This window comes from Scylla paramamosain, unplaced genomic scaffold (genome assembly GCF_035594125.1).
Source record: "Scylla paramamosain isolate STU-SP2022 unplaced genomic scaffold, ASM3559412v1 Contig5, whole genome shotgun sequence".
In the NCBI taxonomy this organism is placed as follows: Eukaryota; Metazoa; Arthropoda; class Malacostraca; order Decapoda; family Portunidae; genus Scylla; species Scylla paramamosain.
This window is the reverse complement of record NW_026973670.1, coordinates 282,501-303,602: the sequence shown is the minus strand read 5'-3', so window position 1 is coordinate 303,602 and position 21,102 is coordinate 282,501. Positions and strand designations below refer to the sequence as shown.

The 21,102-nt window shown below is 41.5% G+C and overlaps 1 protein-coding gene across 18 annotated transcripts in view; it reads right to left on the bottom strand.

The window, feature by feature from the left end:
- Positions 1 to 924: 924 nt before the first annotated feature.
- The window catches only part of LOC135096585 (valine--tRNA ligase-like), a 42,256-nt gene continuing 22,078 nt past the window's right edge, over positions 925 to 21,102 (bottom strand). The window contains exons 1-13 of one of the 18 annotated variants that reach the window (XR_010264831.1): positions 11,141 to 11,959; positions 10,669 to 10,785; positions 10,172 to 10,304; positions 9,836 to 9,976; positions 9,535 to 9,747; positions 8,959 to 9,104; positions 8,614 to 8,866; positions 7,824 to 8,054; positions 7,363 to 7,468; positions 6,493 to 6,704; positions 5,388 to 5,459; positions 4,785 to 4,883; positions 925 to 3,388 (exon numbers count right to left, since the gene is read on the bottom strand). Coding sequence is in view for 1 of the 18 variants with exons in the window: in XM_063998175.1 (XP_063854245.1) it covers positions 4,804 to 4,883; positions 9,535 to 9,747; positions 9,836 to 9,875 (333 nt within the window). In the remaining 17 variants the exon portion in view is untranslated. The other 17 variants (XR_010264830.1, XR_010264817.1, XR_010264823.1 and 14 more) reach the window with 17 other exon arrangements.

Below are 21,102 nucleotides of genomic sequence, written 5' to 3'. Positions count from 1 at the left end.
TTGGTGTGTTTTGGTGTGTTTTGAGGGTGTTTTGGTGTGTTTTGAAGGTGTTTTGGTGTGTTTTGAAGGTGTTTTGAAGATGTTTTGGTGTGTTTTGAGGAGGTATTTTGGTGGTTTTCCTTGGAATGACTACTGCTTCCGTGTCAGAGAGCCGTCTTTGTGTGCTGAGCGCATAACAGAGGTGATAGTGTCTGGCATGGAGACGTACATTCCTCACTCTTTTTATCCTCCTAAACCTTCTAAACCTTGGTTCAACGCCAGTCAAGTTAGTGGAGACTGGGACAGTTGTTTAAACACACAACCGCCAAATTTGAAATGAACCCTGCGGTGTTTACATTGACAATTCTTCATCTATTCTATGACCTTGTGTGAAGTCATTGAAAAAGATTGTGTTATTACCAAATGTTTAATTGTCATGGAAGAATTCAGGTAGACTCTTTAAATTAATCTATACAGCTTGGGTCTACCACAGATTTAACGTACGCTCTGCACCACATTATCGTACGCTCTGCACCACATTATCGTACGCTCTGCACCACATTACCGTACGCTCTGCACCACATTATCGTACGCTCTGCACCACATTATCGTACGCTCTGCACCACATTACCGTACGCTCTGCACCACATTATCGTACGCTCTGCACCACGCTATGTATATTATCACCGCATTTCATTTATCATTCTTTTTTCTTTTCATTCATAATTTGTTCTGTATTATATATTATTATGTATTTATGTATTTATTGACGTGCTGATGTTTCGATAGACTTGACAGTACATGCAGGATAGTGAATTGTTATTAGTTATTCAGATAATGACATGAATATAATTAGTTAAATATTAGCCAAAAGTGCCATACCATCAGGAGACACAGATAAAACTATATAATTACATACTTACGTTAAAGGAAATAAACTATCAGTGAAAATCAACCCTTTATTGTTTATTTTATGACAGAGGGCGAGACGGGACCTGCGACTCTCAACACCAATCAACACCTGACAACTGCGACAATTTCCACACTAAAAAATAAAACGATCTCCCTTTTTTTGTCAATAGCACTAACCACTCCCGAACACAAACGATGAGCGTAAAAATTAACCCCCCTTTAATTAAAAACAATAAAAAATAATGATAATAGTAAATAAATTAATAAACAAAATAATTAAATATGAAAAACTGCCCTAAATTATCTGTTCCTTCCCATGCACTACACACCACGAGACCCAGACAGCACCACCACGTACTGCTACACCCATCCAGGGACTGAGACACCTTGCACACATCACGTCTATCTCTCTACACCTCAAAACACATCCAAAACACCCCAAAACGCATCCACACCCACTTAAACACCCAGAAACAGCCTTATCCACCCACAGCACACCCGTAGCCACCCAAAACACACCCAAACTCCTTTAAAATACCAAAAAAAAACACGTAAAACATCCCAAAACACACCCAAACTCATCCAAAACTGACGAAAACACCCCAAAACACACCCAAACACACTCAAAACTGACCAAAACGCCCAAAAACACACCCAAACACACCCAAAACTGACCAAAACACCCAAAAACACACCCAAACACACCCAAAACTGACCAAAACACCCAAAAACACACCCAAACACACCTAAAACACACCCAAACACACCCAAAACACACCCAAACACATCCAAAACACCCCAAAACACACCCAAACACACCCAAAACACACCCAAAACACCCCAAAATACACCCAAACACACCCAAAACTGACCCAAACACCCCAAAACACACCCAAACACACCCAAAACACACCCAAAACACCCCAAAACACCCCAAAACACACCCAAACACACCCAAAACTGACCCAAACACCCCAAAACACACCCAAAACACCCCAAAACACACCCAAAACTGACCAAAACACCCCAAAACACACCCAAACACACTCAAAACACCCCAAAAACACATGAAGAATGCCACAAATGAATATAAATACTTAAATATATACACATGACACAGGGTGGGAAGGGAGTATTGAGGAGTAGGGGAAAGGAAGGGTGCAACAAGAAGCAGGGAGAGACAGGGTGTAATAAGATGAGACAAACAGCTAGACAGGGAAATTAGACAGGGTTTATTGAGGTGGAGAAATAGGGATAGTTTAATGAGATGCAAGGGTGATACAGGGTGTATTAAGGTCCAGGGGCAGACAGGAAGGGTGTACTAAGGTATATGAAGACAGGAAGGGTGTATTGAGGTGTGGGACAGACAGACAGACAGACAGACAGAGAGGGAGGGATTAAAAGAGAAAATTTGAGATAGACAAAGGATATGAGAGAAAGAGAAAGAGAAAGAGAGAGAGAGAGAGAGAGAGAGAGAGAGAGAGAGAGAGAGAGAGAGAGAGAGAGAGAGAGTACGTATCATCTCAATCATTCAATAAATTCCTAATATATGTATAGATTTGTGTATACTAGTCTTACCTAATGTGTGTATAGATTTCCAAGCATATACCAGCATCTCTTATGAGTTTATATGTTTATATCAGACTTAGCAAAGGTTTGGACGTGTCTCTAAGTATATACTAGTGTTTGTATACAAGTTTGTGTGTTTACTAGACTTATTAAGAGTTTATATGTGTTTTTCTAAGAGTATACAAACCTTAGCAAGTGTTTATATATGTCTCTAAGTGTATACCAGTGTTTGTGTGTGTATACCAGCATTACATAGTGTTTGTAATGGTTTAAGTGTACACTAGTCCTTTTTAATTGTTACCTTCTCACTATCCCAGCCTTCCAGATACACCTGAGGCATACAGCGTCACCCCAGTACAGCCCCAGGTTGGTCTGGCTAGCCCCGATGACGATGAAAGCAGGAACCATCATTATCACCTGCTGTGGTTGATCATGATGGCTTCTACACACACACACACATACACACACACACACACACACCTCAGACAGCAATTCCTGGAACAAGAGAGGACAGAACAGCATGCCAGCCACAGCAAGAGCGAGTGCGTGAACAGCCGCGGCCACCAACCAGCCAATACTTCCCTAGCAGAAGAACGCAGCCCTCACAGTCGACCCAGTGGTGAAGCCTGTGCCCAATATTATTTATCAAGACTCTCTCTCTCTCTCTCTCTCTCTCTCTCTCTCTCTCTCTCTCTCTCTCTCACATCCACCATTAGCCAGTCTCCCTCCCTCTCTCACCATTGGTTGGTGGCCTGTACAGCAGACACCCAGTCATCATGGTGGAGGGATTTTCTCCAAGTACTGTACCTCCACCACTCCCTCCAGGCTCCTCCCACTTTCCTCCAGTCACTCCATAAGCTTGATAATCAGCAGCTGTCCCTCTATACCACAAGCTTCACTCTGGGCGGCTATCTGGAGGCCTCCGAACCTGTGGGTGTAAGGTTAGGTTAGGTTAAGTTAGGTTAAGTTAGGTTAGGCTAGGTTACGTTAGGTTAGGTTGGTTAGGTTAGGCCTGTGGATGGTGTGTGGAGGAGGACAGGACAAGCAGACCAGTGGGAATGCTGTGGAAGGCCTGTGGATGCTGTGTGGAGGAGGACAGGACAAGGAGACCAGTGGGAAGGCTGTGGAAGCCCTGTGGATGCTGTGTGGAGGAGGACAGGACAAGGAGACCAGTGGGAAGGCTGTGGAAGGCCTGTGGATGGTGTGTGGAGGAGGACAGGACAAGCAGACCAGTGGGAAGGCTGTGGAAGGCCTGTGGATGCTGTGTGGAGGAGGACAGGACAAGCAGACCAGTGGGAAGGCTGTGGAAGGCCTGTGGATGCTGTGTGGAGGACAGGACAAGGAGACCAGTGAGAAGGCTGTGGAAGGCCTGTGGATGCTGTGTGGAGGAGGACAGGACAAGGAGACCAGTGGGAAGGCTGTGGAAGGCCTGTGGATGCTGTGTGGAGGAGGACAGGACAAGGAGACCAGTGGGAAGGCTGTGGAAGGCCTGTGGATGCTGTGTGGAGGAGGACAGGACAAGGAGACCAGTGGGAAGGCTGTGGAAGGCCTGTGGATGCTGTGTGGAGGAGGACAGGACAAGGAGACCAGTGGGAAGGCTGTGGAAGCCCTGTGGATGCTGTGTGGAGGAGGACAGGACAAGGAGACCAGTGAGAAGGCTGTGGAAGGCCTGTGGATGCTGTGTGGAGGAGGACAGGACAAGGAGACCAGTGGGAAGGCTGTGGAAGGCCTGTGGATGCTGTGTGGAGGAGGACAGGACAAGGAGACCAGTGGGAAGGCTGTGGAAGGCCTGTGGATGGTGTGTGGAGGAGGACAGGACAAGGAGACCAGTGGGAAGGCTGTGGAAGGCCTGTGGATGCTGTGTGGAGGAGGACAGGACAAGGAGACCAGTGGGAAGGCTGTGGAAGGCCTGTGGATGCTGTGTGGAGGAGGACAGGACAAGGAGACCAGTGGGAAGGCTGTGGAAGGCCTGTGGATGCTGTGTGGAGGAGGACAGGACAAGGAGACCAGTGGGAAGGCTGTGGAAGGCCTGTGGATGGTGTGTGGAGGAGGACAGGACAAGGAGACCAGTGGGAAGGCTGTGGAAGGCCTGTGGATGCTGTGTGGAGGAGGACAGGACAAGGAGACCAGTGGGAAGGCTGTGGAAGGCCTGTGGATGCTGTGTGGAGGAGGACAGGACAAGGAGACCAGTGGGAAGGCTGTGGAAGGCCTGTGGATGGTGTGTGGAGGAGGACAGGACAAGGAGACCAGTGGGAAGGCTGTGGAAGGCCTGTGGACTTCAAGGTAATGCAACACCACACACCAACACCAGAACAATGCCTCACCTATCCACCTGCAGCCACATCACAGTCTCTCCCCCTCGTAGGTGATGGCAGGAGTGGTGGTGCTTGTGGTGGTGGTGCGAGGAGGCAAGGCACCCATGGCTGGAAAAGGAGAGGTGAGTGCATTGAGGCTGCAGGACGCGGTATACAGGTGTGTGGGAGGTGAGAGGGTGGGAGAGAGGGAGTGGGCACGTGGGAGAGAGTGAGTGTGTTCTATGGCAAGTTCTATATATAGGATTTCAAGGGTGTTTTTGTATATGATAGGGAAAATATTAATACATACATACATACATACATACATACATTTTCATCTCCCAAGCACCCCTCTTCTCTCCTCCTCTTCCCTCTTCCCCTGTTTCATGCAAATAGGTCAACACACACACACACACACACACATTGATAGAGAGATAGATATTAGCCCAGCATGATTTAAACAACTAATATAACTATCAAACACACACACACACACACACACACACACAAACTTCTCCACAAATCTGAAGGCACTGTGGTTTCCAAGCCGTCAAAGTGAATGAGTGTGTTGAGGGAATATTGCACCACTGCCAGCATGAACTTGTCACTACAGCTGTCATGCGCCTCACACACCTCCTGTCACCGCTCATGCCAGCTGTCAATGCAGAACGCACCCTCCACCACTCATTGTTTGGGGTGACGGTTCTGTGGGAATGGAAGATAATTAGATTTTGTCTCATATCAAGTTGAATTGGTTTAGCTCTCTCTTTCTCTCTCTCTCTCTCTCACGATTGATTCCAAAGGCCACAAAGATGATTAGAAGAGGTTTTCGTGAGTGTTTCTCCTGTTAGTAATGTAGGAATGTTGTTAATTTGTCACTAAAACCATAAAAAACATCCTTAAAAACCTGTGCCACTTCAAATAGAGCCTTTTAAAAGTGTGTTTCTCCCATCAGTCGAGAAATGTAGTTATTTATTTACATTTTATATATAACACACACACACACACACACACACACACACACACACACACACACACAGGTGGTCTGGCAGGGAAGTGCTATGAGAAATATACAAACGCATAGCAAGGCAAGGCACACAGCTTTCACACCCACCTCACACTCACTCACAACACTCTTTCAACACCTTAACCTTTGTTGGGGAAGAGAAGCACTGCTGCCTTAACCTTACAAATACACTTATTATAGCTTATCTCTTACATGTACCAAGACAAGGAACACAACTTTCACTGTTACTCTCACGCACAACAATCTTTCAACACCTTAACCTTTGTTGGGAAAGAGAAACACTACTGTCTTAACCTTACAAGAGCACTAATTAAAATCTTATCTCTTACATGTACCAAGACAAGGCACACAACTTTCACCCTCACTCACTCAACACACAACACCTTAGCCCTTGATGGAGACGAGAAGCACTCCTACCTAACCTTACAAAACCACTAATTAAAATCTTATCTCCTACATATACCAAAACACACAATTTTCAGCCTCATTCAGTCAGCACACAACACGTCAGCCATTGATGAAGACAAACAGCACTCCTACCCAACCTTACAAAACCACTAATTAAAATCTTATCTCCTACATATACCAAAACACACAATTTTCAGCCTCATTCAGTCAGCACACAACACGTCAGCCATTGATGGAGACGAGAAGCACTCCTACCCAACCTTACAAAACCACTAATTAAAATCTTATCTCTACTTCATTTACCCATCCATACACCAACCTTGTAACTCCACACAAGACAAGACACCACAGTCATCCACATATATCTATGCCACACTGACTCCTGAAGCTGGTGGAGCACAGGGTGGACCAAAGGGCATCAGCTCCACACTCTGGGATGCCTGTGGGGGACTTCATACGAGACCAGCGAGTACCTCTTCCGCGTTCAGGGTCCCCTCCACCCTCTCGCACAGTACCTGAGGGCATGAGTGGGTGGTGAGAGGGTAAAAGGGTGTGAGGGAGGAGGGAAGGGATGAAATGTGATGAAAAACAGAGAACACAGATGAACAGGAAAATTGAAGTAGAGAAGAGGGAAAGGAAGAAAAGAGAAGAGATGAAAAGAAGGAAAAAAGAGAGAAAACAGAATTATAAACACAATTTTTGACATCATATCTAAAAATCTCTCTCTCTCTTTAGTGCTCCTTCAAAAGTTCTCTCTCTCTCTTTAGCTCCTTCAAAAATTCTCTCTCTCTCTTTAGCTCCTTCAAAAATTCTCTCTCTCTCTTTAGCTCCTTCAAAAATTCTCTCTCTCTCTTTAGCTCCTTCAAAAATTCTCTCTCTCTCTTTAGCTCCTTCAAAAATTCTCTCTCTCTCTTTAGCTCCTTCAAAAATTCTCTCTCTCTCTTTAGTGCTCCTTAAAAAATTCTCTCTCTCTCTTTAGTTCCTTCAAAAATTCTCTCTCTCTCTTTAGCTCCTTCAAAAATCTCTCTCTCTCTCTCTTTACATCATTCCTTCAAAAAAATACACTTGGTAAGAGGCTTTAACAAATATTCATGTATCACCTGGTGTCAAGGTACTGCTCACCACAGCCAATGAACACCAGTAGAGAACACACAGCACCAGCAAGTCACACACCTCCAGGGACGCCCCACTGACGACATCCAGGGGGTCTATCACACTGCCCCAGGACTTGGACGTCTTGCGGCCGCCACCATCACCCAGGAGGCCATACAGTAGTAGTCTGGGGAGGGAGGGTCATATAACACAGGTGATATAACACAGACAATACTGGTAACAATTAATATCACGTTACATAAGAGGAAGGAGAGGTAACAAGCAGGCATTCAATTCTTTCAGTCTATCGCCATCTATAAACATTATTAGCCTTCTGAAATCTCCATCTTTTTATCAAACGATTAGTAATGCTAGAGTTTACAGTATTAACAGATATTTTAGTTATATACCAATGAATATATGGACTAATTACACGCCTACAATTAGTTACCGGAGTTTGTGATAATACATAAGACAAAGGAACAAAAACAAGATTAATAACAAAGGACATGACCAGGAGACCAAGACCCAGATGACCTCACCTCAAAGGAAAGCCTCCCCGTCAAGTTGAGTCCCGGCATGACCACCTGAGCCACCCAGAAGAGGATGCCGTGACCCGTCTTCAAGGTCGTTGCGTAGAAGCGAGCAAGGTCAGGCATGGTCTCTCCCCTCCCCTGACCCGGCCAGCCCAGCGAGGCAAAGGGAGGGACCAGAGGAGAACCAGGTGTCCAGATCTTCCTCCTGCTGGGTGGACATGGAGGTCAAGGGTGTGCCTGGGGAGGAGCACAGGGTGAAGACGGAAAGTTGCGATTATTAACGTAACCGTCAAGACTTTCATTCATCTATTGCTACATGAAGTTTATTATTTTAATGAGGGTTTGCGCACACACACACACACACACACACTTTCTCTTTATCTTCCTCTTCCTTCTCTTCTTTTCTTCTTCTACCTCCTCCTCCTCCTCCTCCTTATATTCAGGTCAAGTCAGGTCATCCAATTAGAATAAAATCAGACAGACAGACAGACACACAAACACACACACACACACACACTTGAATGGTATAAAATAATGCAGTTTTCCCTCACAGAAATATAGAAGGGAACCCAGAGTAGGTTAATAAAGGTGATACAGACAAGGACTGCATCTCAACTGTAGGGAAAAACAACAATTTGGTACAGCTTTACCCCAATGTAATACTGATAATAGGAACACACTAGGAGATACAACACAAAGTACATCAACTCAAGGAAAAACAATAAAAAAGTAAAATTTCTCTCATATATCAGACCATCCACACTAACACTAGGTAAACACACACACACACACACACCTTCCTTCTCCACAGCCTTCCGTCTTGCATCCTCCTCCGAGTAGCCGCCACCCACACCTCCTCGCCATCTGCTGCAGTGATGTGGTACACTGGCATTCTGTGGCCCCACCAGAGTTGCTGGGAGACACACCAGTCTGTGATGTTGTCCAGCCAGCTATGCCAAGCCCTCCTGTGCAGCTGTGGCACCAGGTTCAGACGGCCGCTCTGCACAGCCTCGGACGCCTCCTGTGCCGACTCCTTGCACCGAACGAACCTGTGTAGACATGAAAGCAAGCAAGCAAGTGTTTAGGGCTAATTATAATACTCAATATGCCACTATCGTCAACAGCATCACCATCTGCTCACCACTGGGGCCTCAGCACGGGCTCATTGACATCCTGCGTCCTGCTGCAGTGAGGCACCGTCATGGGGTGGGCGTGGCACCCTCTGTACAGCCCCAGTGCCGACAGGGCCGACGGCACTGCCCCCCACGCCTCAAACCTCAGGAAACCCTGTGGGGGGTTTTTAAAGTTTTAGTGACAGATTAACAACATTTCTATATTATTAACAGGAGAAACACTCTTGAGAACCCAGCTAGGTATCTCTGTGGCCTTGAAAAATACTCGTGATGAAATAATACGGGTTTTCAAGAATGTTTTAATGGTTCTACTGATGGATTAACAACATTTCTACATTATTAATCTTGAGAACCCAGCTAGGTATCTCTGTGGCATTGAAAAATACTCGTGATGAAATAATACGGGTTTTCAAGAATGTTTTAATGGTTCTACTGATAGATTAACAACATTTCTACATTATTAATCTTGAGAACCCAGCTAGGTATCTCTGTGGCCTTTGCAAATAGTCTTGGAGGAAGTGAAGTCCCTCCTCTATTACCTAATTAAGTAAGTACACCTGTTTAGTTACCCCTTCACCACCTACCTGAGTCTGCCAGTCTGTAAGGGAAGTCCCACATCTTTCCGAAGCTGACCGGTTTGCTGTACCCCGGGACTGCCAGCTCCGTGGGTCCTGTCAGGCGCAGGTGGTCCACTTCAATGTCCAAGATGGCCGACTGAAGGCTGCAGCACCAGTTGACGAGAGCCTCCTTGCGGTACACCAGCCCAGCATCGTACAGACGGACAAATGCTTCCGTCACTGCGAGGAAAAGTGTTTTGGTGAAGTTTCTTGTTTGTGTGCGCGCGTGTGTGTGTGTGTCAGAGTTTACGAGGACAGGTATGCTTACGGATGTACAGACAGACACACAGGCCAGTCTCTCGCTGCATCCATTGTAAACACAGCTGTCCCAGTCAAGTGAAGGCCCCAGATGCCACAGCTGGTCGAATATCATTGTTCCTTCCTCCTCTTTCACACTTCACCAATAAACCTGCAAAAAAAGGAAAATTTGTCTTTTAAATATGTAAGTTTGTTGTACACAGTCTACAGCCCAAGAAAACAGAACACTGGCTAACTATTTTGACTGCATAGAAAAATTACACACATACATACACACACACACACACACACATTTTTGTATATTCATGTCTCTCTATCATTCTAGTTTTCTCAAGGCAACACTCACTCTTCTGTCTGTCAAGGTCGTGTTTGGTGTTCCCCTGGGCGTCCCACAGGTGCCTCTCCATCACCACCTGTGTTGCTGACCCTGTGTGGTGTGCCCCTGGGATGAACACTGCCTCACCACCCTGCATCTGTGCCTGCATCAGAGAGAGAGAGAGAGAGAGAGAGAGAGAGAGAGAGAGAGAGGAGAGAGAGAGAGAGAGAGAGAGAGAGAGAGAGAGAGAGAGAGAGAGAGAGAGAGAGAGAGAGAGAGAGAGAGAGAGAGAGAGAGAGAGAAATATTAACATGGGACAGAAGGGGTTATTATTAAGTTAATTTTAATGAGAGAGAGAGAGAGAGAGAGAGAGAGAGAGAGAGAGAGAGAGAGAGAGAGAGAGAGAGAGAGAGAGAGAGAGAGAGAGAGAGAGAGAGAGAGAGACTTAACCTAACCTAACTGAATTAATATAAACCTAACCTGATGGAAACAAATAAATGAAAATGAAAAGCTGCAGCCGGCCTCACCTTTCTTGACAGGCGCCTTTTTTTATGTTCATACACTTTTCCCTGGTGGCACACGCTGCTAGCCGCCCCCTGGCCACGCCCCTCGCCACCTCACGCATGTACAGATCCATTGCCCCTCTAAAAAGCAACAAATTCACCCGTATATCAAGTCTGACTGCGTTTGTTTACATGTCTCTGGGTCTCGGTCTGGGCTCAGGCCTGCAGGATGGGAGAATGATAGAAAACGAGAGATTTTCAGGCAAGACTAGTATAAGTTGAGGCTCTATTATAAAATACCGTGATACAATATTACTATTACTACTACTACTAATAATAATAATAATGATAATAATAACAATAATAGTAATAATAATAATAGTAATAATAATAATGAAAAACACACAATGCACATGATCGCAAGACCACTCCTGCACACACACACACACACACACACACTGAACATTACTTCACTGAACATTACTTGAGCACTTACTTGGTCATCGTTTGAGTTTTGTAGATCGTGATTGAGGGTGATGCAACCACCCTCAATTATTCTCATTGTGTTCTCCAAATACTGGTTGCAAGATGTAGTGTAGCAGTGACTGATGAGGATCTAAAACTATAATTATGTCATACGATAAGAAAACAAATTTAGGACACACACACTATCAGTCAAATAGCCTTTGAATCAGGAGTGCTTATACCTCATGTCTTAATATCGCTCTTTTTCCTAACAGTATACTGAGGTCGACAAACTGAAAGGCTTTGGAAGAGTCAACAAAGACTGATTTCACTAATTAATTGTTTGGTATGTCACTTACTTTGAATCGTCTTTTTGCCTGGTATATTTTGGACTCTAATTATTAATGCATCTGCTAGTCCATCACCACTTTGTATCCAGCCATTTTGAATCTTTCCTTAACTAAAAACATCACTCCTTTCTTATTTGATCTTTTCCATAAGTTATCTATTTTGTTCAATGTTCTCTACTTGTAGCTCATCACATTAATCCCAAGATGAGGCTATTAATATTATTCTGCGTCACACTCCACAGGGCTTCCTTCTTTCTCCTTCCTTTTTTCCAGCCGTCCCTCATGTTCAGGTACCACTTCCTCACTTTCTTGTCCAAAACTCTCCACTACAATATCTCCTGCTATTGTTCTTACCCTCATCTATTACCTCTACATCCTCAGTTAGTTAATAGTTAATATCTGTTAGCTTATCCTTAGCCAGTCTCCAGACAAATGCCAGAGTATCTTTGTGATTTAAATTAGATTCTTAACGGTCTGTGCCACTTACCTATGAATTTTCCTACACTGTGATGAGATGGGTGTGTGGGTGATGGGATGTGTGAGTGACTGGGTGAGTGGGTGATGGGATGGGTGACAGTGAGTAGACTGGATGTGTGACTGACACTGACTGGATGGATGGTTAAGTTGCACAGATTGGATGAACAGACACACTCACTAACCTAAAGTGAAAAATAAATAAATAAAATATATATTACACAGTCCTTCACCCATAGTCTCTCTCTCTCTCTCTCTCTCTCTCTCTCTCTCTCTGTGGCTCCTGGTCCCCCCTTTTTTTCAAGCAAGGTATTATTCGCTCACAGGCGAGGGTGTCATGAGGCGCCACCTCACTCATTGTCGCCAGGTTAGGTTAGGTTATGCAGAAATGTACTAAACCAATACTAAACAGTGCGTAAGGGAACCAATATATCCAAAATTCATACCCGCTTCAGTAATAATTAAACCAAAAAATAGTGAAAAATACGCACATCCGCAAACCCAAAAAAAATATCCGTAAATCCTAAACCAAAAAAATCCGTAAAAGAAAAAAAATCCATAAAAGCAAAATACGTAAAACCAAAAAAAAAAATACGTAAACCAAAAAAATACGTAAAATAAAAGATATACGTAAAACCCAAAAAAAGGGAACCAATATATCCAAAATTCATACCCTCTTCAGTAATAATTAAACCAAAAAATAGTGAAAAATAAACCAAAATATAAGAGTGAAGACTAAATAAAAAAACAAGAGAAAAACACACAAGAATATATAAAAAGCAACCAAAAAAATTAATAAAAGTCAGTTCCTTAAAAGAACCACTTCAAACAAAAAACTCAAATATATGTAAACCAAAACGCAAAAACAATTACGTAAACCCAAAACATTATATGTACGTAAACCCAAGAAATTGTATATACGCAAATGGAAAAAAATACGCACATCCGCAAACCCAAAAAAAAATATCCGTAAATCCTAAACCAAAAAAATCCGTAAAAGAAAAAAAATCCGTAAAAGCAAAATACGTAAAACCAAAAAAAAAAAATACGTAAACCAAAAAAATACGTAAAATAAAAGATATACGTAAAACCCAAAAAAAGGGAACCAATATATCCAAAATTCATACCCTCTTCAGTAATAATTAAACAAAAAAATAGTGAAAAATAAACCAAAACATAAGAGTGAAGACTAAATAAAAAAAACAAGAGAAAAACACACAAGAATAAATAAAAAGCAACCAAAAAAATTAATAAAAGTCAGTTCCTTAAAAGAACCATTTCAAACAAAAAACTCAAATATATGTAAACCAAAACGCAAAAACAATTACGTAAACCCAAAACATTATATGTACGTAAACCCAAGAAATTGTATATACGCAAATGGAAAAAAATACGCACATCCGCAAACCCAAAAAAAAATATCCGTAAATCCTAAACCAAAAAAATCCGTAAAAGAAAAAAAATCCGTAAAAGCAAAATACGTAAAACCAAAAAAAAAAATACGTAAACCAAAAAAATACGTAAAATAAAAAAATATACGTAAAACCCCCCAAAAAATCCGTGGAAGTAAAAAAAATCGTAAAATCATAAAACTAAAACAAATAATCGTAACCCAAAAAAAATATTCATAAACCCAAAAAAATATCCGTAAAGATATAAAAATATTCGTGAATCCAAAAAAATCGTAAAATTGTAAAACTAAAATAATCGTAATAATAATAATAATAATAATAATAATAATAATAATAATAATAATAATAATAATAATAATAATCGTAAAAGTAAAAAATTCATAAAACCAAAAAAAATAAATAAATAAAACCAAAATATTCGTAAATCCCTAAAATACTTGTAAAATCATAAAACAAAATATTCACAGAACCAAGAAAATATTCACAAAACCAAAAGAAATATTTAAAAAATGAGAAAATACATATACTTGTAAAAGCAAGCCACCAAAAAAAAAATAAATAAATACATAGGACACCAAAAGTACAATAATGACACCAAAAGTACATTTGTAATACTAAAAATACACAGCTGATACCAAAAAATAAACAAACATTCATAAAACCAAACAAATACATACAAATAAAAAATAAAAACTTTGAAAGACCCCAGATAATAAAACTAGAATGGGTATTGATGCGGGGAAAAAAGTGTGAAATACTGGTAAAAACAGACAAAACCACACGCCACAAACACTGACCACAGCAACGAATGAATAAACATGAATATCAAGTTAACGTAAATATAACTAAATTTAGTACAAAAAGAGAAAATAATTACCGTAATGGAAGCTTCCTGACGGTCACTCCCACCACGGCCCCACGAGGGAACGACCGGGCCTGCCGCTGTCCACCCAGGTCCCCCACCAGAACTAAAGAAAGGGGAAGGAACTGGGCACACAAGGTGCATTAGACATGCATGGCCTAGCAGGTAAAATAGCTAAATATATAAAAATCCTAAGTCAGAATACAGATCGCAAGGACTTACAGATGTACACACATGGCATACACCTGTGCATCCTAGAGAGCTGCAAGAGCTGACAATACATAGCTAAATCCTGAGTTAAAAACTGTCACAACATGCAGGTGTACACTCCAGGCATACACCTGCACATCACAACAGCTGCAAAAGCTAAATATATAATATCAATCCTAGACTGTATATATTACATATATATTACATATATTAAAAAAATATACATATATATAGGTATATATATACTCTGATATATTTATAAAAGCTAATAAATATATCAATCCTAGACAATGTATACTTAACATATATATTATGTATATTGAAAAAATATACATATATATAGGTATACATATACACATAAATTATTTAATCATCTAATGCAAAGTCTATATATATATAAACATGATATATATATATACACAAGTTATATAATCCCACTAAAGCAAAAATGTATATATATATAAGTATTATAAATAATACATATATATACACACACATACATTTATTAATAATTATCTAACCCCCCGCCGGCAGGGTTGCCAACCCGACCGGCCCGCTGCCGCAGGAACATCTTCTTTCTGGGAGAGAAAAGGAGAAAAAAGGGCGCACTCTAGGTGCATTATACATCCTGACATAAATGTAGCTAACACATACATGAAATGAAATGAAATAAATATTATATCATCAATCCTATCCTAAACCAAGCCGATCGGCTGACCAGGCCGACCGGCTTACCTGTTGCTGCTACTACTGCAATCGCGCCTTCGCTGCCATCGCGCCTTCCCTCTCCATCTCCCCTCGCGCCTGCCACACACTAGCTGAGAGAGAGAAGAAAGGTGCGCACAGCGGCGCCACAAGCCTAACGGGTTAAGGTAGCTAAGGCATAAATAAATAATTGATACACACATCAGATATACGTCTTAAGGACGTATATCAAAATATATGCATCAAAAAAAATATATGGATCACTATATATATGCATATATCCGGAAATATATACATATACATTACGCGATCCTACCAAAAAAAAAATCATACCTGCCAGTCGGATGGCTAGTCCGACTGGCATACCGGCGGCGACATCTTCTTCTTCTGCAACCAGGAACCCGGAACATCTTCTTTCTGGGAGAGAAAAGGGAAAAAAGTGCACCCGAAGGTGCATTATACATCCTAACAAGCATGTAGCTAAGACATATATATATATATATAAAAAAAATATATATATCACACCTAAACTAAACCTGACCGGTCGAGTGGTCAACTCGACCGGTGTACCTTATACCTGTGGCTCCCGCGTTGCCGCAGCAAGTGGAAACAGACAGCAGACCACAGCCGTCCTCCCATGGCAGCCTGGAAGAAAAGGACCCGTTGAGAAAACATGGCTATGCGTCCATTGCCTATAAAGAAAAGGCTGCCATCAGTCTGAGTAACACAAGACAACCTTGCCTATCCTGACCAGATGGCCTCACCGACAACACCACCATGCAAACAAAATGACCATAAGGCAACAATTCACAACAAAAAAAAAACCCCTGGCAACAATAACACTGCCGGAGGGCAAACCTCCCACGTCAGAGGAAGCATTACGACAACAACAGTTAAAACACAAACAACACATTTATTTCATTGTCTGCTGGTGCTTCTCAGATACATTTACATTAAAGAGACCTAGATGACTGAAGCAGAAGTCTTCACTCTTGGCTGAGAGTGAAATGTTTCTCTTCTCTCTTGCGGACACCTGTGGGAACCCTTACCAAAAAAAAAAAAAAAAACAGCATTATTAAAATACACACCAAAAAAAATAATATGCAGCAGAAGTCTTCATTCTTGACTGAGAGTGAAATGTTGCTCTTCTCTCTTGCGGACACCTGTGGGAACCCTTACCCAAAAAAAAACAGCATTATTAAAACACACCAAAAAAAATATTAACAAAACTGCAAAATGTAACATCAATAAACTTAATATATAAATAAAACATGCAATTTATCAATAAATTTGCAAAAAAGATTATTTTCCCTCCCACCAAAAAAATAATTAAATAAAACATCAAATAAGCTGTAAAAGAAAAATAATAAATATTTATGTTAGTATATTTGTTATTATGTTAATATATTTGTTAAAGCCAGTAGTAGGAAATTATTACCACCACCACCACCACCACCCTAACTACATTCATTGTTTCTATAATGCCCTGTATATTGATGAATTACTACAACTACTACTACTACTACTACTACTACTATTACTACTACTACTACTACCACCACCACTATAGAATCTTCTGTGGTCTTGTATATTTCTTGCATTCCAAACACACTTCTGAAAAGAGAAAACACACACACACACACACACACACACAAATAAAATAATAATATAATAATAATAATATAATAATGTACCACTCATAATAATAATTATTCACTCTTACTAATAATTATCTATCTATCTCTTACTAATAATTATCTATCTTTCTTTGTATCTATCTATCTCTATCTCTTTACTTTGCCGGTAACCAAGATTATTTGTAGCACATTCCACGATGGTGTGGGCCTGTTTCTGCTCCATCACCTTCCTTCACTGTTCCTCACCATCACCTTCCTTCCAAGGTATCTGCAAATAAGAGGGAAAATTAGAAGAGTTGGTCATATTTCCTCCACCCACCCTGCCCTTCCTTATATATAAATATATATTTTTTTATGTAGGAGTGACACTGGCCAAGGGCAACAAAAATCTAATAAAAAAAAAAATGCCCACTGAAATGGAAGTCCCATAAAAGGGTCAAAGCAGTGGTCAAAAGTTGATGAATAAGTGTGTTGAAACCTCCCTCTTGAAGGAATTCAAGTCATAGGAAGGTGGAAATACAGAAGCAGGCAGGGAGTTCCAGAGTTTACCAGAGAAAGGGATGAATGACTGAGAATACTGGTTAACTCTTGCATTAGAGAGGTGGACAGAATAGGGGTGAGAGAAAGAAGAAAGTCTTGTGCAGTGAGGCCGCGGAAGGAGGGGAGGCATGCAGTTAGCAAGATCAGAAGAGCAGTTAGCATGAAAATAGCGGTAGAAGATAGCTAGATATGCAACATTGCGGCGGTGATAGAGAGGCTGAAGACACTCAGTTAGAGGAGAGGAGTTGATGAGACGAAAAGCTTTTGATTCCACCCTGTCTAGAAGAGCAGTATGAGTGGAACCCCCCCAGACATGTGAAGCATACTCCATATAAGGCCCTTGTACAGAGTTAGCAGCTGGGGGGGTGAGAAAAACTGGCAGAGACATCTCAGAACACCTAACTTCATAGAAGCTGTTTTAGCTACAGATGAGATATGAAGTTTCCAGTTCAGATTTTAAGTAAAGGACAGAGCAAGGATGTTCAGTGTAGAAGAGGGGGACAGGTGAGTGTCACTGAAGAAGAGGGGATAGTTGTCTGGAAGGTTGTGTTGAGCTGATAGATGGAGGAATTGAGTTTTTGAGGCATTGAACAATACCAAGTTTGCTCTGCCCCAATCAGAAATTTTAGAAAGATCAGAAGTCAGGCGTTCTGTGGCTTCCCTGCGTGATATGTTTACCTCCTGAAGGGTTGCACGTCTATGAAAAGACGTGGAAAAGTGCAGGGTGGTATCATCAGCGTAGGAGTGGATAGGACAAGAAGTTTGGTTTAGAAGATCATTAATGAATAATAAGAAGAGAGTGGGTGACAGGACAGAACCCTGAGGAACACCACTGTTAATAGATTTAGGAGAAGAACAGTGACCGTCTACCACAGCAGCAATAGAGCGGTCACAAAGGAAACTTGAGATGAAGTTACAGAGAGAAGGATAGAAACCGTAGGAGGATAGTTTGGAAATCAAAGCTTTGTGCCAGACTCTATCAAAAGCTTGAGTCTTGGTCATCCTCTTTTAGAGATTTTGGTGAAACTTTTAATAATAATAATAATAATATTTATTTATTGGTCACGTAACATACATGAAATTTGTCTTGTGTGTTTTCATAAAAGATTGAATCATATATATATATATATATATATATATATATATATATATATATATATATATATATATATATATATATATATATATATATATATATATATATATATAAGCCTTCCATCAGCAGAATCTCATGCACTTTATATTTCTGGCTGGAACCATGCCAAGTCAGTTCTCCAACCAGCCAAAAACTCCTTCATTAACAGAAAGTGTCAAAATCTTTCAAGATCTAACTCCCCTCGTGACTTCTGGCATCTAGCCAAAAAATATCTCCAATAACTTTGCTTCTTCTTCTTCCCCTCCTTTATTTCAACCAGAAGGCACCAATGCCATCACATCTATTTCTAAGGCTTATGGACCTGATGGGGTCCCTCCTATTGTTCTCCAAAACTGTGCCTCCGTGCTTGCACCTTGCCTAGTCAAACTCTTTCAGCTGTGTCTGTCAACATCTACCTTTCCTTCTTGCTGGAAGTTTGCCTACATTCAACCTGTTCCTAAAAAGGGTGACCGTTCTAATCCCTCAAACTACCGTCCTATTGCTTTAATTTCCTGCCTATCTAAAGTTTTTGAATCTATCCTCAACAGGAAGATTCTTAAACATCTATCACTTCACAACCTTCTATCTGAACGCCAGTATGGGTTCCGTCAAGGCCGCTCTACTGGTGATCTTCTGGCTTTCCTTACTGAGTCTTGGTCATCCTCTTTTAGAGATTTTGGTGAAACTTTTGCTGTTGCCTTGGACATAACAAAAGCTTTTGATAGAGTCTGGCACAAAGCTTTCATTTCCAAACTATCCTCCTACGGTTTCTATCCTTCTCTCTGTAACTTCATCTCAAGTTTCCTTTCTGACCGTTCTATTGCTGCTGTGGTAGACGGTCACTGTTCTTCTAAAATCTATTAACAGTGGTGTTCCTCAGGGTTCTGTCCTGTCACCCACTTTCTTCTTATTATTCATCAATGACCTTCTAAACCAAACTTCCTGTCCTATCCACTCCTACACTGATGATACCACGCTGCACTTTTCCATGTCTTTTCATAGACGTCCAAGCCTACAGTAAGTAAACATTTCATGCAGGGAAGCCACAGGATGCCTGACTTCTGATCTTTCTAAAATTTCTGATTGGGGCAGAGCAAACTTGGTATTGTTTAATGCCTCAAAAACTCAATTCTCCATCTATCAACTCAACACAACCTTCCAGACAACTATCCCCTCTTCTTCAATGACACTCAACTGTCCCCCTCTTCCACACTGAACATCCTTGGTCTGTCCTTTACTTATAATCTGAACTGGAAACTTCACATCTCATCTCTAGCTAAAACAGCTTCTATGAAGTTAGGCATTCTGAGATATCTCTGCCAGTTTTTCTCACCCCCCCCAGCTGCTAACTCTGTACAAGGGCCTTTTTTTTTAAGTAGGAGTGACACTGGCAAAGGGCAACAAAAATCCAATAAAAAAAATGCCCATTGAAATGTCAGTCCCATAAAAGGATCAAAGCAGTGGTCAAAAATTGATGAATAAGTGTGTTGAAACCTCCCTCTTGAAGGAATTCAAGTCATAGGAAGGTGGAAATACAGAAGCAGGCAGGGAGTTCCAGAGTTTACCAGAGAAAGGGATGAATGAGAATACTGGTTAACTCTTGCATTAGAGAGGTGGACAGAATAGGGGTGAGAGAAAGAAGAAAGTCTTGTGCAGCGAGGCCGCGGGAGGAGGGGAGGCATGCAGTTAGCAAGATCACAAGAGCAGTTAGCATGAAAATAGCGGTAGAAGACAGCTAGAGATGCAATACTGCAGCGGTGAGAGAGAGGCTGAAGACACTCAGTTAGAGGAGAGGAGTTGATGAGATGAAAATCTTTTGATTCCACCCTGTCTTCTCTCATCCCTATTCTTTCCACCTCTCTAATGCAAGAGTTAACCAGTATTCTCAATCATTCATCCCTTTCTCTGGTAAACTCTGGAACTCCCTGCCTGCTTCTGTATTTCCACCTTCCTATGACTTGAATTCCTTCAAGAGGAAGGTTTCAAGACACTTATCCTTCAATTTTTGACCACAGCTTTGACCCTTTTATGGGACTGCCATCTCAGTGGACATTTTTTTTTATTAGATTTTTGTTGCCCTTAGCCAGTGTCACTCCTACATAAAAAAAAAAAAAGATATGTTGATGTTTTTGGCAGTAGAAGCTTTTAGTATGAACACCCTTGACAACCAATGTTACCTCAACTAGAGTCCCTTGACCAAACAAAGGTGTGGCACTTCACCTCTGCTACACTGAATAGGTCCTGCTGGATGTGGCAAGGGTTTTGAAGGGTGTTTTTGTGGTTCTAGTGACAGATGAACAAGATTCCTACATTACGAACAGGAAAAACAGTGAAGAGAATACTGCTAATGATCTGTGTGGCTCTTCAAAGTTGTAATGAAGGTGATAAATTAAATCTTTTTAGTTTTAATGAGAGATAATCCTCATTTACACATCATTAGCAGCAGAAATATTTATTGATACTTACTGGTAGACTGTCACACTCCTCTGGTACATAAGCAATTAGTCCTCAGGCTGGTGTTGATGGCTCCGCTCACACTGGGGTGCCCACTTGGCAGGGTGGTGGTGGTGGTGGTGGTGATGGTGGTGGTGCCAGCAGTAACAGTTCTGTGGTGTGGCTAGTGTTCATCTTAATTGTTCTTGCTTCTTGTTTTGTTCTGTAATTTGAA